General features: G+C 44.6%; 1 protein-coding gene across 1 annotated transcript in view; it reads left to right on the top strand.

Moving 5' to 3' along the window:
- Positions 1-5,895: 5,895 nt before the first annotated feature.
- LOC126188574 (neuropilin-1a-like) overlaps positions 5,896-19,621 on the top strand; it is a gene marked incomplete at its 5' end in the record, with an annotated part of 276,952 nt that continues 263,226 nt past the window's right edge. The window contains one exon of the mRNA XM_049930176.1: positions 5,896-5,971. Within this exon, the coding sequence (XP_049786133.1) occupies positions 5,896-5,971 (76 nt within the window). The remainder of the gene's footprint in view (positions 5,972-19,621) is intronic.

Here is a 19,621-nt window from a genome sequence, read left to right as displayed (position 1 = left end):
TAGCTCACCCTGTTACTTCTGGGATTTTGGAAATTTTGTAGTAACCGCCCCTATGCAGACATAGCACAGTTCCTCCCTCGCCCATGCACTGCACTGGGTTACTACCATTGCTCTTAGTTGTTCCTCTGTTCATTACAACCTCAACCATTACTTTGTACCTCCCTCCTCCCTTACACTGTGCGGTTAGCGCGAGTGCCCAGCTGAATGGTTTAATCTTTCAGTTTTCGCTTTCATACACTGATCGTGTACCTATCTCTTTCATCCATACTTCATTAACACTTCACGACGAGGCTCCCCTTCGTCTGCACCCTGGTCGGTAGCCAATGCTACTCAGACATATTGCCTCCCCCCAGAGGGAGGGGGAAGAAAAAACCCTGCGACTAGTGGATATATCACCGCTGAATCAATCTTATTCAGAAACCCATTACCTGAACTTGATCACGATTATACCCAATTTCTTATTCTTTAACTGAGCACCCCTCTGGTTCGCTTCGAGTGGGTTACTCAGCATAGATAGCCAAAATGTCGAGCTGCCCTGGCATTGCGATCGTAGATGGCTGTCCATGAATATACCCAGAAAAAAACCTGCGTTAACCGCAACATAATCTCCTCATCGGTCAAATCCCTTTTCCGCTTAATCCACAACATCCATCACTAAAGCTTCCAATTCAGCAAATCAGTTACGAAACCACTAAATACCGTGAATTCCACTTGCACATCGATTGCAGGCATTGATTAATGATACCCCACATTTTTGCACTCCTGCTGATCAGGATGAGGAGTAAGCCTCTTTTCAGCACAACCGTACCCCCCTCCTTGCCTCACTACCCCGTTGCTAGTAACTCATACCCCTGCAGTTCTTTGGAATCGCCAGTCTAGATTGCCCAGTGACATAGTGCCCACTAGTCTGTTAACCATCGACTTTTCACCCACCACTATGACCTCAGGTAATTACTTACTACTTTTTCATCCACTGTAACACTTCCCTTTTGTACCATAACCACCAGCTGGAGCTAACAAGATTAGTTCGTTGCTATAGGCAACAGTACTTTATACACCGTACCCCAGCCGTAACACCCACTATCGTATGTTACGAGTACCTCCAAGCAACCCAGCACTACTGTGTGCTACTCAACGGTAGCGGTTTATTACTTAATAGTTCTCATTACGATATCACTACCCCCACCGAGGACGTGTCTGCACACTTGTCTTAGGCCCATAATGTGTGACTCCCCCTTCTCATGTGGTACTTACCAGAGCAACCGATGGTACTACCGTCACCTGACAATTAACCATCTCTCCCCAATCACTCACATTCCCAACTGGTCTAATCTTTAACTGTCCTGGTAAACAAAGAGTCAGGGCAGATTACGCTAGACCGTGCCACCACGCGTATCGCGGATTGGCACCACCACCAGTATCTCAGTTGTATAGTTATTCCTAGTTCTGTATGTATCCCTTTAATAACTATCCTAATTGGTTTATCCCTATGGGTAGCCTTTAGAAAAGGTCTTTTTGAGCGACTTCGGTCGCCCTTTCCTGCTGTCCCTGAACAGCAACCTCCTGAGGAATATCACGCTTAAGTCTTGTACTGGGAACAGGAATGTTACTTGTTGCCCCGTACTGTAGAAAAATAGCCATGGTCTGAGTGTCATGTGGATAATTAAAATACCTCAAAAAAAAATGGCATGACCCTCCTCTAGATGTAGGTGGTACAGTGCCCACCATGTGCGTGTGAAGTGATGCATAGTGCTAACCCCCTTCCCCCCCTTGGGATCTGTGCATCGCCCCTTTCTGAACCCCCCACTTCTAAGCTCCGGGAAGTTGCAGAGCGCCACAGCGCGCTGCTGGCCGCCATGGCCAGCGACTTTCGCCGCTGCCAGTGCCAACAGCTGATCACCATGCCTAGACCCGCCATTCGCAGTGCCTCACACGACCGCCGCACCATCTGCTGTCGTCCAGATTTTGTCACACAAGATTTCATTACCACATTATTGTCATTTTTTCAATGTAAATTTAAAAAAAGATCCAAAAATATTGTTAAAATTATGTAAGGCCATCCTTCACAGGAGCCCCATAGTAACTGTCAGTTTGTCCCCCCTCCCCACTCCAGCGGAGTGGTGTACAGTGGGGGCCATTACTGAATGGATTTAATAGTATAAAATTTGTTTTTTATTTTTCACTTGATGTTCGCCAGTGCCTTCTGCCTGGCGGCTAGTTGTAGCATATCAGTCACGTTGCACAAAACCGGACAGAATTGTTGAACCATCAGAAGCTAAACTCAAGTGTTGCTGACAGGGTAATGCTACCTAACTGCACATCTACAACTTGGCTCACCAATAGGGAGGGTTGGAAGCGGTCATGTGGGGGTGGAACCATGGCCAGTTGCCGGGAGCGGATACGCTGCCTGCTCTCTTCTGCTGGCAGCTTCCGACCCGACCAGACACTCTCCTCTCCTGTTCTCTTGGGCAGCAGCTGATTCAGTTTCAGCAGCTTCTCTAGGCCTGCCTTTCCTTTGTACGGCATTAAACAGCCATGCACTTAAAATACGTTTGATTTTTCACCTCAACAGGTGCCAACTGCTTTCCCATCCTCGCCAATCCTGACACATTAACAGCACTGCTACGGTTAGTACATTAGCATATCTACCATTTTCGCTATCATATGATAATTGCAGTCGACACTGGACCTCCACACATAACTGTACTTTAATTATAACTACCTGGTACATCCTGTGGCCTTCTCAGTGTAGATTTAGATGTAGATGTAGATTTTAGTAGCTCCATTATCACTGATGATGGAAAACACTGGCTTTCATGGGGAAATTACTCATTCTTAAAACCAGCCTACTCGGTTCTGACAGACAATGATGTAGGTGGTCTGGGGAAAGAGCACTCCATCAGCTTCAGGCAGAACAGAAATATGCTTCCACCTGCAGCTAGCCGAGGCGATTACAAGAGCGACTTCGAGGAAATGATGTTGCAGTATGGAGGATGTCTCAAACCCTCTCAGTCAAATGGAAACAGGTGATAGTGGGTCCACAACTGATTATATTGAGATAGGAAACAAATGGTCGGAAATGCATATTTGTTGTGTTATGGACATACACAGCATACACCACATAACAACTGAGCTTCTAGTTATTGTTCAAAGCGAGGACCGCCAGTCTCAATGCATGCATCACAGCAGTGCATGCAGTTCTGGTGCATTCTCGCAAAGGTCCTGGGTGTGTGTTATAAACTGGAACAGGCAGCGGGTGATAAACAGTGTACCTCCTTACCACCAAACAGGCATACTGTACACAATTAGCTCATAGGACGTGTGTCATGTGATGGCAGCATGCATTACATTGGCACATTAACCTGTGCCACACACACACCACTATCCCTGGTGTCTGTTGTCCTTTGCTTCAGACAGCGTGTGATGTGTCCATGTTAAGGTGTTTTACTGCGTTCAGTGCATGACACAAAGTCAAAGAAGGAATGTTTCTCATCATGAGAGTTATGAGACATGCATTTAATATGCAATGCTGCAGGATGCAGTGCACATAGACCAGCACGTATGTATGTCTCAACAGGCATCATGCTAATTGGAAGACGTTTATCTCCGTGGATAGCTACCACAGACAGACGGCCAAAGTTCTCACCCAAGACATGTCCAAACACCAAACTTTGTGGAATATGTTGTTGGATCATGTGGCCGACCACCCAGTAACAAGCTAGAGTGTGCAGCTCATGGTCTAGTGACTACTGTTGCTACCTCTGGATAACGGGGTACTCGGTTCGATTCCGACCCAGGTTGGGGATTTTCTCTTCCTGGGGACTGGGTGTTCATGTTGTCCTCATCATTTCATCACCATCATTCGTGACAGTGGCTAGATTGGACTGTGTAAAAAACTGGAGTGTGAAAAAATTGGAACTTTGTACAGGTGCTGATGACCGCACAGTTGAGTGCCCCACAAACCAAACATCATCATCAGTACAAGCACCTGTCAACTTGCCCGTGAAGTGCACAATTCGAAAAATACAATGTGGAGAGCACTGGTGGAATGGGTATTACATCCCTGTCATAAGGAATGTGTGCAAGCACTGAGACCAAGGAATTTCGAACCCTGTGTACACTTCTGTCAGTGGATTATCCAGTGGAGTGCTGGAGTGCGGGACATCCTACAGTTTGTGTTGTTCACTGATGAGATGTCACTCACCTGTGATGGTATTTTCAACAGCCATAGCTGGAGTGAGGACATCCCGACGCAATCTACGTCGATGGCCGCCAATGTATGGGCGAGCGTTGTCCATGGTCATCTAACAGGACGTTATTTGCCGTCCGCACGTTTGAACCGAGTGAGGTGGCACAGTAGTTAGCACACTGGACTCACATTCGTCAGGATGAAGGTTCAAACTCATGTCTGACCATCCAGATTTAGATTTTCCCTGATTTCCATAAATACCTCCATGCAATTGCCGGGATGATTCATACAAAAGGGCACGGCCGATTTCGTTCCCTCTCCTTGACATAATGTGAACTTATGCTCCATCTCTAATGACCTCGATATCGACTGGAGTTTAATCCCAATCTTCCTTCCTTCCTTCCATCGCTCCTTCCTTCCCCCAATGAGTGATCCAAATTACCTGGTGTTCATGTGGGATGTGCTGCCACAGTTCTTGGAGACTGTACACCTTGTTGTCGGCGAAAGGATGTGGTTTCAGTACGACAGTGCAACCGAGCGAGATGGCGCAGTGGTTAGCACACTGGACTCGCATTCGGGAGGACGACGGTTCAATTCCGCGTCCGGCCATCCTGATTTAGGTTTTCCGTGATTTGCCTAAATCACTGCAGGCAAATGCCGGGATGGTTCCTTTGAAAGGGCATGTCCGAATTCCTTCCCTGTCCTTCCCTAATCCGATGAGACCGATGACCTCGTAGTTTGGTCTCTTCCCCCAAAACAACAACCAACCAGCCAACGACAGTGCACCATCCCACTTTGATGTTAATATCCACGAGTACCTGAACAACATGTACGCTCATCACTGCATTGAAAGGGAAGGTCTTGTCTCACGGTCAGCGTGATCGCTGGATTTCACATCTCTGGACTTCTCCCTCTGGAGTTACGTGCAGACGTTGCTGTATGAAATTTCCATAGAAACTGATGAAGACCGGCTTGCTATGGTGCAAGCTGCATGTCTTCTGGTACAACAGACACCAGGGGTCTTTGAGAGAGTGCGGCAAAACTTCATGGACTGAGACTGGCGTCATCGCTTTGAACAGTTACTCTGAGCTACATTGTTGTTATGCAGTGTGCGCTTTGTATGTCCATAACAAATATACATATCCGACCAATGACTCCCTCTCACAGTATAATCGCTTATGGGCCTATATTGCCTCTTTCAATTTGACCCAAAAGGTTTGAGACATCTTAAATGTACCAAATTTGGGCTAAGGCTGCTCTTTGAAGCATAAACACATTGCAGTTCGAACGTAGCTGAATGTAGAGCAGCAACTACTACTACCACCAGCGAAGCGCGCGGCGTGACTGGAGCTCGCACGCCGACAGCGGCGCGGAAGGAGACGGCGGTACACATCACCAGTGAATCCCGAGGCCGCGCAGATGGGAAGGAAGGAGCGAGCGAGGAAGGAGTGCGTGCAATTGCGTAAGCAGCGGCGGCGAGTGGCGGCCAAGGCTGCGCCGGCCGCGGGCGGGGCGGCCGACCCAGTTGCTGCGGCGTGCCGCGGCGCGGGCAGCCGGCTGGCTGGCTGGCTGGCTGGTACTGCTCGCCGGCAGCGGCTAGTGCGCCGCCACACGCGCTCATGGACGCCACGGGACCGCCGCGCGCGCTCCGGCCCCGTCTGCCGCCGCCGCCGCCGCTGCTGTTGCCGGCGCTGCTGGCGCTCGCGCTCGCGTCGGGGGCCACCGTCGCCTTCCAGATCGACTTGGCGGCGCTCGACCTGCCGCTGCCGCACCGCCTCAACGGTGAGTCACGGCGCCGTCGCCTCCCGCCTGCCTCGCACCACACTGACTCACCACAGACTCGTCTCCCGGAAACACTGTCAGCGGCGTCGTGTTTACTCCCGAGAGATGGAGGCCCAAGCGGCGGGCTAACTGGCGCTTAACGTCTAGCATTACCTTTCTACTCGGTATTCTCAGTGGATACACGTTTTGGCCATTCACATTACACTGTTTAGCTTTCAACAATTTACATTGTTCAGTCATCAACAATTGCAAAAGCAAACATATTTTTAAAAAAAACACAAATAAATATGCAAATTACTTAAAAATAACAAAACAAAATTTCTTAATTTCTGAACATAGAAATAACCAGAATAAAAAATGCTCTTATCACAGCACAAAAAAGGCCAATATGTCCTGGGCAGGGTTACGATTGTAAAATAAGGGAACTAGCTTTTCGACTTATTTGGTAGCTTCAAAATCATATAAATCAAAACATCTTTTTATTTGCATTTTTTTACTTGTTAGTATCCATCTAATTTAATGTAATGCATTATGTCAGATAAAGTAACATGATACATGAAGTCACGTCGTATAACATGACCAGTGCTGTTTTTCTGGGGCAACGCTGGGGGTTGCATACCCCTAAACTTTTTCGTCGGCACAGTAATTTTTTTTACGATGTTGAGAACTTGGAAGAGTGCCAAAGACTTATTTCACGGACGTAAATTTTTTATTTCATTTTTTCCTGTTTGTAATTGCAATACGAACGATACCAGTGCAGTTTTTGGTGGGAAAAGCGATGTCATTGACTGTTTCAAGCATTTCCAAGCTGCAGCAACCGTTCTCGACAACTGAATCGCTGGCAGCCAGTTTGACAAGCATGTAGTGCCCTCGCCCGCTATTAGTGGGCGATGGTAGTGCTAAACGGATATGCATGCGCTCAAACGCCGAGCTACCGATAGATGTCTCTACGGTCCCGCTACCATGATGGTGTTGATGACGTTATGGCTAAAAGCAGACGGGTGGTATCCCATGCTTCAGTTATAAGTAATTTTCGCTGCATTATATCCAATGTCGGAGTACCCTCAAACTTTTTTTTAGAAAAAAAAAAACACTGAACATGACACACGCATCATGTCATCCAACATGACATTCCTCCTGTCGTGCAACATCACACAACGCGTCATTAAAATTTAAGATGCGCACATCCGAAAAAAAAAAAAAAAAAAAAAAAAAGGTTCAAATGGCTCTAACCACTACGGGACTTATCATCTGAGGTCATCAGTCCCCTAGACTTAGAACTACTTAAACCTAACTAACCTAAGGACATACACACATCCATTCCCGAGGCCGGATTCGAAGCTTCGACCGTAGCAGCAGCGCGGTTCCGGACGGAAGCGCCTAAAACAGCTCGGTCGCAGGTTCGAATCCAGCCTCGGGCATGGATGTTTGTGATGTTCTTAGGTTAGCTAGGTTTAAGTAGTTCTAAGTTCTAGGGGACTGATGACCTTAGAAGTTAAGTCCCATAGTGCTCAGAGCCATTTTTATGAACCCCCACTCTCGAATTCTTCCTATTGTAGACGCATCCCACTCTCTAGAACCACTGTACGTGCAACGGGTTTGGATTTGTGGGAGAAGTAGTCCCCTAGGCGAAAACATCAGCCCACTCTCCCACACTCACAAATAAAAAAACTGTTTTAGTGTCCCCCCAGGAACAAACCCAACCCCACAAACTTTATCCACCCAGAAAAAGAGTTTTAGTTGTCACATGTACGCCCTTCAGCCATACCATATTATATGTTATTTACTATGGCTGGCGAATCTTTTGGTTTTGCGCACAGGATCTGGGACTTTAGCCTATAAATTACAAGGTGCAGCTGTGCCAGCATGCCAGTACCCTGTAGATAAGAGAGCTCACTTCGCTGTGGAAATAGCAGTAAAGTGTTAAAAAGCGCGAATATGTCAAGATCTTTTGATTTCAATTTCTTGAAGCTGCCAGATAGATTGAAAAGCTATTTCCGTTCTTTTACATCCACAACTCTACACTGGCCTTTTTTGTACTGTCAGACGCATTTTTCGTTCTGGTTCTCAAATTTTACGATACCATAATTTTGACATTAGACCGACATAGCTTGGCAACAAGATATGTAGATTTTTGTTGATTGGGGCAAAAATGATCTGGTATACGTTTTTTATTGTCTTTCGAACTATGTTGCTTATATCGTGGCAACGGATAACGGTTTCGCAAAACAACTGGACGATTATTAATTAATGTATTTGTCTACCTTCTTACAAAATTTGAACCGATTCGCCGGAATTTTTGAAACATAGAAGTGGCAGATGTAAAGAAAACAATTCACAAAAGAACGTGCTTTCTGCACGTAGAATCCAAATGAAGCTAGATTTCTGGATCGAGTTTCAATTTTATCCTAAGGATGCATTTTTTATTTATTTGACTTAATTTCAACCGTTTCCGCTCATCCAACTAACGTAAGAAAGAATTTTACGTGCTATATTTAGCTCCACTTTAAACCATCGCATCTCGACAACGGATGAAGGTTATTTGACAAACACATCGCTTTGACTTCATTCATTTGTGTACCTTTTTGCAATGTTTCAACCGATTCGGACAAGTTTAAAGTATAGAAATACCGCGCTTCAAAAGTCTCCCAGAAGAAAGTGTTTTTTTGCACGTAAAATCCAAACGAAGCAAGATTTTTGAAATCATTAAAACTTGTCTTAGACCAAAGACCGAAACACCGATGGATAAATTTGAACCAACAGTCATGCTCCAGTCCGGAGGTATTGAAAGGTGATCGTTTTTGCACGTAAAATCCAAACAGTAAACATACAAATCGTGCCATTAGCTGAGCATTATTTCATCTCAATTAAAAACTTTTGCAAAAGGAATCATTAGATTCGTACAATTTTCCTGAGCACCAGCTCCGGTTCGTCTTTCAAATCTTGCTGTATATACTGTAACATAGCTACAGAAAGACAAATGTTGGAATGGCTATACAAATGGCCGCTCCGTGATAAACCAAAAAGTTTTTACCCAATGTTCCTAGCTCAAATAGGAACCGAGCACCAAGACCTCCCCAAACTGCAATTGCGTAGTGGCATTTTTAGACTTTTTTTTTTACAGCTCTTCTACGCTGTAACGTAAGTAATTTTTCTTTAGAAAAAAACAAGCGAAACCTAACACACCTCTTCATCGTTGAAGACCACCTACTCCTTATGTCTTACATTATTTGTGGGGAATTCCAATCTCGTTCCTCCTCTACTGGTTTTGCTCCCTAGTGCCGCCCTCTAGTACCACAGATCTTATTGCTTGACCTCTTAAGACACGTCATACAATCATAGTCCTTCTTTCAATTAGTGTTTAACGCGTATTCCTTTCATTACCGATCTGCGGAGAACCTTCTCATTTCTTATCTGTCCACCTAATCGTCGACACATTCTAGAGCACATCATCTGAAACGCTTTGATGCTCTTCTTTTCTGTCTTTGCTCCAGTCCATAATTCTGTTTCATACATTGCTGTGCTCCAGACGTACTTTCTCAGAACGACCTTTGTCAAACTGAGACCTGTGTTTCATATTTGCAAGCATCCTTCAGCGAGTAATGCCCTCTTTGTCTGTGCTATTATCTTTCTTGTGTCCTTCTTGCTTTGTCCGTCATTTGTTAACTGTGCTTCCAAGTTGGCAGAATTCCTTCTGCTGATGTACTACATGTCCTCAGTTTTGCTGTCTAGTTCATCGTCAATCCCATTATCTCATTTTTGCTACTCCTCATTACTCGTCTTTGTTTGGTTTGCCCTCAGTACATATTCCGTGTTCAGTAGTGTGTTTATTCCATTCAGCGTGCCCGGCAAGTCTTCCTTGTTCGCAGAGAACGCCAATGACATGAGCGAATCTTATCGTTGATGCCCTTTCACCCTGAATACTAATCCCAGATCTGACCGTTTCTGTTGTAAGCTTCATGGCTTACCTACTCATGTTGAAAGGCTTGGGAGAAAGACTGCATCCTTGCAACCGGAGCACTTCTCTCGTGCACTTCCATTCTCATTGTACCAGCTTCGTTGCTGTACGTATAGTACGTCCCTCCCCGCCTTCACACTTGCCAGCACTAAGAACCTACAGCCCGACAACTTCTCTGACGTAGTGGTAATAAATTATACACACAAATCTTCCTCGCGAATCACTCTATCTATTGGTATCAAAATCCCTACAGCAGGTCCTGAGATTAGGCTGAAGATACAGACAGAGACTGTGGCAGAAGAATTTAACCAAAAATACGTACAGACTTTTACAAACAGATTCCTAGTTACAACTCTTTGTGTTTCAAATAATTACGTTAGTTCAAACAATTATGTTACTTACAATTAATAAAATACTCCGGACTACTATGCCGTGGTCGAATGGAATTCACATTAAAACCCAGCGTTTCGTCCCTATCTGCGGGGAACATTTTCAAGGAGGATCGTAGCTTCTTTGAATGATCGACTCAAAACCTGGCTCGCTAGTGACTGCAGCAGGATTCCGCTTCCGCTTGCTTTCGCGAAGTATCGTGATGTCACATGTTTTGAATATCCGGGCGCTATTGGCTGTTGTCGACTGCCGACGTCCGCTGTTGCAATCACAACAAGGGGGAAGACTGGTACACATCTTCCTCAGCACCGGAATCCAAATGTCATTCAGTTTCACGCCAACCTTCTTCCTATTGACATTCTTGGTGTTTTTACAATTCCTATGCCCCTCTGTATAGCCTTTCATGGTACCCGCTTGTGGCTGCCAGTACTAGAGTCCTATCAAAATGAATGCGGTGGTCTCCTGGCTGCAAAGCATATTCCGCAACGGCTGAACTGTCCAGTGCAGTCTGCCCTCTTATGCAGTTGCCCTCTAGTCTTTTTTCTTTTTTTTTTACTTTTCTTTTTGTCGTATCCACGTACACCTCCCCACAAGTACATGGAATCCTACGAATCCCATGAACCCTCCCGGAAAATACATGATCACCTAAAACTGGGCAGGGATGCTCGCGAACCGCTGGAAAAACCAGGAATATAATTCTGTAGCAAAAGATCCGTAACGCAATAGCTGACCTTTCTCAAAATGGTTCAAATGGCTCTGAGCACTATGGGACTTAACATCTGAGGTCATCAGTCCCCTAGAACTTAGAACTACTTAAACCTAACTAACCTAAGGACGTCACACACATCCATGTCCGAGGCAGGATTCGAAACTACGACCGTAGCGGTCGCGCGGTCCCAGATTGAAGCGCCTAGAAGCGCTCGGCCACACCGGCCGGCTGACCTTTCTCAATCCTTCGTGTTGCTGGAACTTGGCACAAGTGAATATTAAATGAAGAGTGGAAGCGGAAAACGTTCCAAGTGCCGGATCTCAAATTTTTCAACTGAATCGGAAAGCAATGTATCTCTTTTCGTACAGAACTTATTTGCATCCAAAAAATTGAGAAGGTATTCTGGTAGCACAGAATTACGCTGTCCATTTCATCACTGCGAAAAATAATGAGATAAACTAGAAAATAAATAATTTATCAAGACCGTTCTAGCCATTACAGAAAACTGACTGGTTCTTAATGTCAATAAGAAACTTTTTGTATCAATTGCCATTAATACAGAGGCACTGCGATGTATTCGTAGAAGTACAAGAACAGAAACACAGCAGAAATATTTTAACTAGTAGAACTGAAAACAGTTTCCCGTTCCTCTTACCTTTTTTTACAAGAGAATAAGAAAATTAAATTTATAAATGAATCTGTCAATATAATTTCTGTTTCTTAGAAAACTCTATTCTTGACATCAGATTTTGCAAAGTTTACTGTACAGCTCCCTCTGCTGTTGAGGAATAAATGGCAAATCATCATCTCAGTAGCTCTTTCTGTTTTGCTGCTGATAAACATGGCATACGATTTCCATGGTTCAAATGGCTGTGAGCACTATTGGACTTAACTTCTGAGGTCATCAGTCCCCTAGAACTTAGAACTACTTAAACCTAACTAACCTAAGAACATCACAAACATCCATGCCCGATGCAGGTTTCGAACCTGCGACCGTAGCGGTCTCGCGGTTCCAGACCGTAGCGCCTAGAACCGCTCGGTCACTCCGGCCGGCTATAGTGTGAATACCTCGCACTGCAGCAGCGTATCGAAAAGCCGGCGATATCCGGCACAGCAGACACCGTAGGATCGGAAACTAGCTTTTCCCGACAATTCTCGTCTCACATTGCCAGTTTGTCAGGAAAGTAAGATTACGTTTAACGTCCTGTCAACGACCAGATCATTAGAGGTGGAGTACAAGTTCGTAACTGGGGAGGGACGGGGACTGGTTCTGTACTTTTGTGGTAAGTAGTTCTAGATGTTGATAGGCGGGTGGAGACTTGAACACCCGTCCTCCAGAATGTGAGTCCAGTGCCTTTCTCGGCCCACATATCGAGCATTTATTAAGAGCGCGTCGTGTATGAATCTATCGTCACTCTCACCATCTACTGCTGGATAGACGTCTCCTGATTTTCTCGGCTGAACGCATCTGCACTGCTTTCGCAAGCTTTACTGTGTTATCTGTCCACCTTCAGCAAGATCACTTATACCCTTTTGCCTGTGGCTTGGCATTAATCGAATAATGTTGTTAACACATCTGTTCATTCATCTGGCTACAAATGTCACTCACTGTCATTTCATTTTCATTATAGTCACAACTGAGTCTTCCGCGTTACTCTGTTAGTCAATTCTTTTGTTTGACTTCTTACTTCTCCCATTAATTTCCAAAATGCATTTATTTAATGATTTTTGCATTAAAAGTCCGTGTTCCACTGCTATTACACAGATATGGTAAAATAAACTGAATGCAAACTTTCTGTCTCAGACGCATTTAAGTTTACTTTTGGAAATATTTCGTGGTGCGTGTTAAAAAAGAAAAGAACTTGTGCTTCAAATTTACTTTTCCTGTCAAAGCACACATAGTCTTCAATTGCTCCTGAATACAAATACACATCAACTGATTCTATGAATTCATTATTAATTCGTGCAATTCTCTTTTCAAAGAGTTGGTGATTCTTTATTGTTATTAGTTTCAAAGCCTTCCTTCAACCTTGCTCTAATACGCTTTTCCACTGGGTGTTGAAATACCTCTGCGTTACAGCAAACAGTACAACGGCATTAGCTAAACGACGATGGTTCTCGTTTTTCTTTTTCCCAGTTTATGGATATGCAGGCTTTCTCTATTTGTTGATAACAGTTTTGAAGGTAACATCTCTTTGTCTGTCTCCACTTTTAGTTGATTCCCCACTATTCTGATGAAGCTGTTGCAATGATGTGTGTATTCCTCAGCATAGTTCGTATTCGTGCGTTGTTTCTATATGGTTTTAATATATATTTTATTGAAAATAAGACAAAATATTTCTCAAATCTTTGGATTACATGTAAAATGGTAATTCGTGTATGTTGCTTCGTTGTATAGTTTCGCCCACGACTTGAAAATAGTTAGTATACAATATTCGCTTATAAAGCCAGTTTGGTCCTTCCCCTGTTTAAAATCTAATGTTTCATCTATACAGACGATGAATAACTTGTACATTATGAAACAGGCTGATAAGTCTACAGGTTATTATTTCTTGTCCGTCCTGTTCCTTGTGTCGAACTTTCATTCTATAGATAATCGTGCTGTATATGTGGGTGACCTTATACATCCTGCAAACTTTATTTGTTTTGTTAACTGTGTTATTAACTCACATCTTCACCCATAAGAAGTTAAAAACATTTTCGAATGCTTGCATTATTTTATGTCGGTTGTTAATTGCAGTGCAATCTTAACTTATGAAATGTGGTGTCCGCCTAGTAAAAGTTTGTTTTGTTTTCCAGAAGCCTCTATTGCTTTGAATTATTTTTCTTAAAAAAAATTGCATTGGACTTTCTGACTCCTCTTGAAGGTATTTTTGCATAGTTTTGTTTAGTTTGGCTTAATCTCTCATGAGCCAGTTTTGTTTGCTTCAAGCTCTGAACTTTTGTTAATAAACTCCAGCCATTCCACTTCCTATACTTTATTTTTTTTCTTGAAACCTAAAGCAATATGCCGTCGTCTCAGCTTTGTTTATCTTTAAAGCCGAATTCTCGTGGTTCAATGATTTTTACGAAATTTTCTTTGTTAATGTTGACCGCAAGTTCTTTGTCATGAAAACTGAAGTTTCCAAAGAGCTAGCATCTTCTTACACTATTCAAGGAATCGGTGATTTTTTTGCTTAATGGTACGTAGACTGATACTATCAATCATGTAATACATTTTAATACATTTCCTTTTTTTTCTCTGAGGCCCACACATGAAAATTTGACTTCCCTCAGTATTATGTCAGTCATACGGCAAATTTATATCATCGACTTACTTCATTTTAACATTTTCTTCCACACAAGCTGTATAATAACCAATACCTTAACTCACAAACACGTTTAATACAACAACAAAAAATGTGATAGACTGAGTTGATTATTACACTGAAGCTCCTAAGAAACTGGTATAGACATGCGTATTCAAATACTGAGACATGTAAACAGGCAGAATACGGCGCTGCGGTAGGCAACGCCTATACAGTATAAGACAACAAGTGTCTGGCGAAGTTGTCAGATCGATTACTGCTGCCACTACGGCAGATTATCAAGATGTAAGTGAGTTTGAACGTTGTGTTATAGTCGGTGCACGAGCGATGGGATTCAGCATCTCCGAGGTTCTGATGCAGCGGGGATTTTCCCGTACCACCATTTCACGAGTATACCTTGAATATCAGTAATCCTGTAAAACATCAAATCTCCGACATCTCGGCGGCCGGAAAACGATCCCGCAAGAACGCGACCAACGATGACTGAAGAGAACCGTTCAACGTGACAGAAGTGCGACTCTTCCGCAAATTGCTGCAGATTTGAATGCTGGACCATCAACAACCATCAACGTGGGAACCATTCAACGAAACATAATCGATATGGACTTTCCGAGCCGAAGGCCAATTAGTGTACATTTGATGACTGCACGACACGAAGCTTTACGCCTCGCCTGGACCCGTCAACAGCGACATTGGATGGTTGATGACTGGAAACATATTGTCTGGTCGGACGAGTCTAGTTTCAAATTGTATCGAGCGGATGGACGTGTACGTTTATGGAGACAGCCTCGTGAATTCATGGATACTGCAGTCATCAGGGTGCTGTTCAAGCTGGTGGAGGCTTTGTAATAGAGTGGCGCGTGTGGAGTTGGATTGATATGGAACCCCTGATACGTCTATATACGACTCTGACTTGTGACACGTACGTAAACATCCTGTCTGATCACCTGCATCCATTCATGTCCACTGTGCATTGTGATGGGGGCGGTAACTAGGTGTCGACGGGAAGGGCATCCGGCCACCCCTTAAATTAACCATGCCATATCTGTTAATAAACATGCTTACGCTGCGCCGACGCAGGGCAAAGGCACCGTAATTGAAAATTATGTGTAAAATTTGGGTTTTCTTCGCCCTGTCCATTGGCGATGTCACTCTTCTCTAGTCTCTAAATTTAATAATTCAGTATCAGTACGCCATTGCGCTCGTCGGATAAAGTGGTTTCCTCGATCATTTCCTAGGCGCACTACGTGGTAACAACAACCCACCACTGCCTTCAGCTAGAGTGTGGCTGTACCAAGATACGCGATCAAGTTACCTCTCCCTACCGACCGCTGCGCACGACCATTTTATTGTCGAGTAATAAGAGTGGTCGAGGCCTCATCGTATCTGTATTGAGCTACTTTAAAATATTATTGTCTGAAGCCTGTCTTCGTACTATATGAGATATCTTGGATTTTTATAATAACAATATACGCTGTCCAGTCACATTAATGGGACCACCTGTCAAATGCCTGAATAACCACCTCCTGCAGCGCGGACCGCCAAGAGACCTGCAGGAAGAAAGTCAATGATGTCCTGGAAGATACCGGCAGGGATGTGGAGCCGTACCAACCGCAGTGCCGTGGACATCTGCACTATGTTTCTCGGCTGAGGATCATTGGTGTGAACAGCCCGACAGAGGTGGCCCCACAGATTCTCGATTGGGTTTGAATCTGGGGAGTTTGGTGGCCAGGAGCGTGAGGCAAACTCAGCCTGGTGCTCTTCGGACCACGCATCTACACTGCGAGCTGTGTGGCTCGTTGCGCTCTCCTCTTAGCAGATGCCATTGTCTCTACGAAAAACAAACTACATATAGGGGTCGACATGGTTCCCAAGGATAGCTGTATACGTGTGCTCATACACTGCCTTCCAGAACGACGAAATCACCCAAGGAATGCCCTCCGGTCTGGACCCTTCCGACGCCTGTTGAAGGGAGTTTACTTTCAGAAGTTTCACACAGTACACGCCATCTCTCCGATGGAGCATAAAACGTGTGAGACGCCCTGCTAAACCCGCAGGACAGGACCGGTAGTTTAAGCTGTGGAAAGGGGCCAAAATAAGCGGCTGTCAGTTACACTCGAACGTACAACTTTTTATTTGATCAAACATTACAGGAGCCAAGAAAAATTTTAAAAAACATAGCTTTAGTTTTGGAACTTAATTAGTGGCTGAATGCGCCGTGCAATCTCATGCCTTAAGGGCAAGACCACTTTAATTTAAAAACGGCTGAAAGCCAATAACTTAAAGCTCAACCAAAATCAGAAATTTTAATGCAAACCCTTATCTTAAAACAGTTCCTTAATTAGGCTGAAGGCCCAAAGAATTTGACACAGTAAGAGCAAACAACTTAAATTCAAAATCGGCTGAAGGCCCAAGACTCAATAACATTAATTTTAAAAATGCCAAAGGCTTTACATAAAACAGTTCTTAAATTAGGTTGAACGCCCAAGCCTTCTGACGCCTTAAGGGCAAAACAGCCTTAACCTAAAAATCGTCTAGAAGTCATACAAGTACAAACAACAAGAGCAAACAAGAAAAGGCAGTACACCCAACGGCGCTCAGAAGTTTCGGGGGTCGGCCTGGAATCAAACACTAACGCTCGCTTAGGTGAGACAGGCAATCGGCCCTACCACTGTCGATCCGACGACAACCCAATCGACAGACAGTCAACGGACCCACCGACAAGCTAACCTCGACTTCATCCGACCAGCACACAACAGGGAGTTCAATGGAACAACGTAGAAGGTATTGGCGCCCACAACCAGTTATACATTGAGCTGTCAAACTACACACCATGATGGACAGCGACAACACAATGAGAAAAATACACTGCCTTACCTTACGTCAACAGCCATGGCAGGTAACCGGAACGCTAACGGTCACAAGGCAGAAGATTCCGCTGGTGCACTTCAATTAAAATAACCAAGTACAGTTAAAGTCGACTGGAGGGTGGCTAAAATTTGCCAACTTGAAAACACACGTTCTTACTCGTGGGAATATCCCAACAGCCGACAACGACCACCAAACGACACAATGTGAACAGTCGTGACTTGCTGGTAGATTAAGTCAAAACTCAACTTTCATGTCCACGATCGGGGAGCCACGAACCTCGTAGCAGTGGGAACAGCGCCACACACTCTGACACTGCATAGAGCCCGCCAGCAGGCCCGGCCAAACTACACGCAGCGGAGATTTCCTCGCTGCTCCACGCCAACCGACCTACTGCCCGCACACAGCCCAGCTGGAAACTATAAGCGCCAGGCCAAAGATAGTCCAAGGTGCGGATATCGATACACACCGCTGCTGCCACCTGCAGAAAGAGAGGATAACAACATGGTCGCGATCACCGCGGGAGACTAAACACAGAATAGCAGCCAAGGTTTAATCCAAACCATAGCATGAGCCGACCACGGCTCAACGTGATCATCTGAAAAAGCCATCTGTGGTCACTTAGTGAATGTCCATTTGCGGTACTGGCGTGTAAATTCCAGCTTGCGTCACCAATCAGCAGCTGTCAGCATGGCTGCAGGCCCTTAATGCCAATACCCACACGCAGCATCTTTCGCTGAACAATTGTTGGGCAGACATTATTGGTTCACTTGGGTGGTCAGTTGCTCAACAGTTGCATGATTATTCGCCCGTACACATCTCCGCAGCTGCCGTTCATCCCTCTCATCTATGGCCCGTGATGCATCACAGTTGCCTCGGCACCGGTGTTAGATAGCGTCATTTTGCCACACACGGCGCACGAGAACAGTTTAAAAATTTGTCGTTTCGAAAATGTTTTCAGTGTCCCGAAAGCCAATGATCACATCCTTTTGGACATCAGATAAATCACTCTGTTTTCTCATTACGACAACGACAGCATTATCATCCGCTTCCCACCTACGTGTGGTATATACCTGTCACTGCTATTGTTGCTATCTGCCATCTATGAGTGGTTGTTGCACGTTCGCCGGCCGCGGTGGCCGAGCGGTTCTAGGCGCTCCAGTCCGGAACCGCGCTGCTGCTACGGTCGCAGGTTCGAATCCTTGCTCGGGCATGGATGTATGTGATGTCCTTAGTTTTAAGTAGTTCTAAGTCTAGGAGACTGATGACCTCAGATGTTGAGTCCCATAGTGCTCAGAGCCATTTGAACCATTTGTTGCACGTTCATGCCGAACGTAGACTGTGGTAACACTAATGTGACTACATTGTGTCGTATGGTTTGCAATTTGGCCGAGTCCTATGTCTTTTTTTTTAGACATGACAAAAGGAGAATGGTTATAATACATTCGTTGGACCAATCCTAGAATATTGCTCGAGAGTAGGGATCCATAGCAAGTATGACTACGAGGCGCTATCAAATATGTCCAAAGAAGGGCATCACGAAAGGTCACGTGTTTGTTTGAGCCATGGGAGAGCGTCACGGAGATTCTGCAAGACATGGAAAGGCAGACGCCTGAAAACAGACGCCATCTGTCACGCGAAAGCCTAATTAGAAAGATTCACGGAACAGCATTACGTGTGGAATCTAGGAATATAATATAACCTCATATATATCGCCGCCGGATTCAGCGCAAAGGCGAGATTAGACTATTTACAACGCACTCAGAGGCATTATTGTCATGCACCATAAACGAATGTAATAAGAAGATAGTAAAAGAAAACTACCACACCACGCTGCCCCCACTAAATAAAATGAACTGGTTCATAGAGTACATGTATAACTGTAACTGCAGATAAGAATACAAACGAATTTTGAATATGATGGCCTCGTTAGCAATATATTTGCCAACGTTACTCTTCATTAGTCCCTGCAATTCGTGCAAACAGAAATGATATTTCAGTCAGTTTACATCAAATTCCGATATTAAACGTAACTGATCGCCGGAGGATGAGTGGTATCTATCAAAGAGACAACTCTTGGAAGAGCATTTTACTGGGCAGAAGATGGGTTACCGTTCAGGAATGTACATGCGTAAGGTATCAGTCGATGTTGAAAATACCCGTATCTCGACGCAGACACGGTTTTGTGCCAGATGATCATGCTAGGAATTTCACGGCGCAACAGATTTCAGTAAATTATGGAAGCATATAATGGCAACAAACAGAAGTGGTCTATCTGTGTGTTAACACTTGAGAGGAAGCTGTACAGTGTGTCACCGCCATATGGATGAGGCACGTCCTCCCATGTTGACACCACGTTCCATAGTCCACTGTAGAGTCTATGACTCATCCATTTCACTGTCACCCGAATCTGACAC

This window comes from Schistocerca cancellata, chromosome 5 (assembly GCF_023864275.1).
Source record: "Schistocerca cancellata isolate TAMUIC-IGC-003103 chromosome 5, iqSchCanc2.1, whole genome shotgun sequence".
Taxonomy (NCBI): Eukaryota; Metazoa; Arthropoda; class Insecta; order Orthoptera; family Acrididae; genus Schistocerca; species Schistocerca cancellata.
Note: the sequence above shows the minus strand (reverse complement) of the source record. Positions and strands in the feature narration are given on the sequence as shown.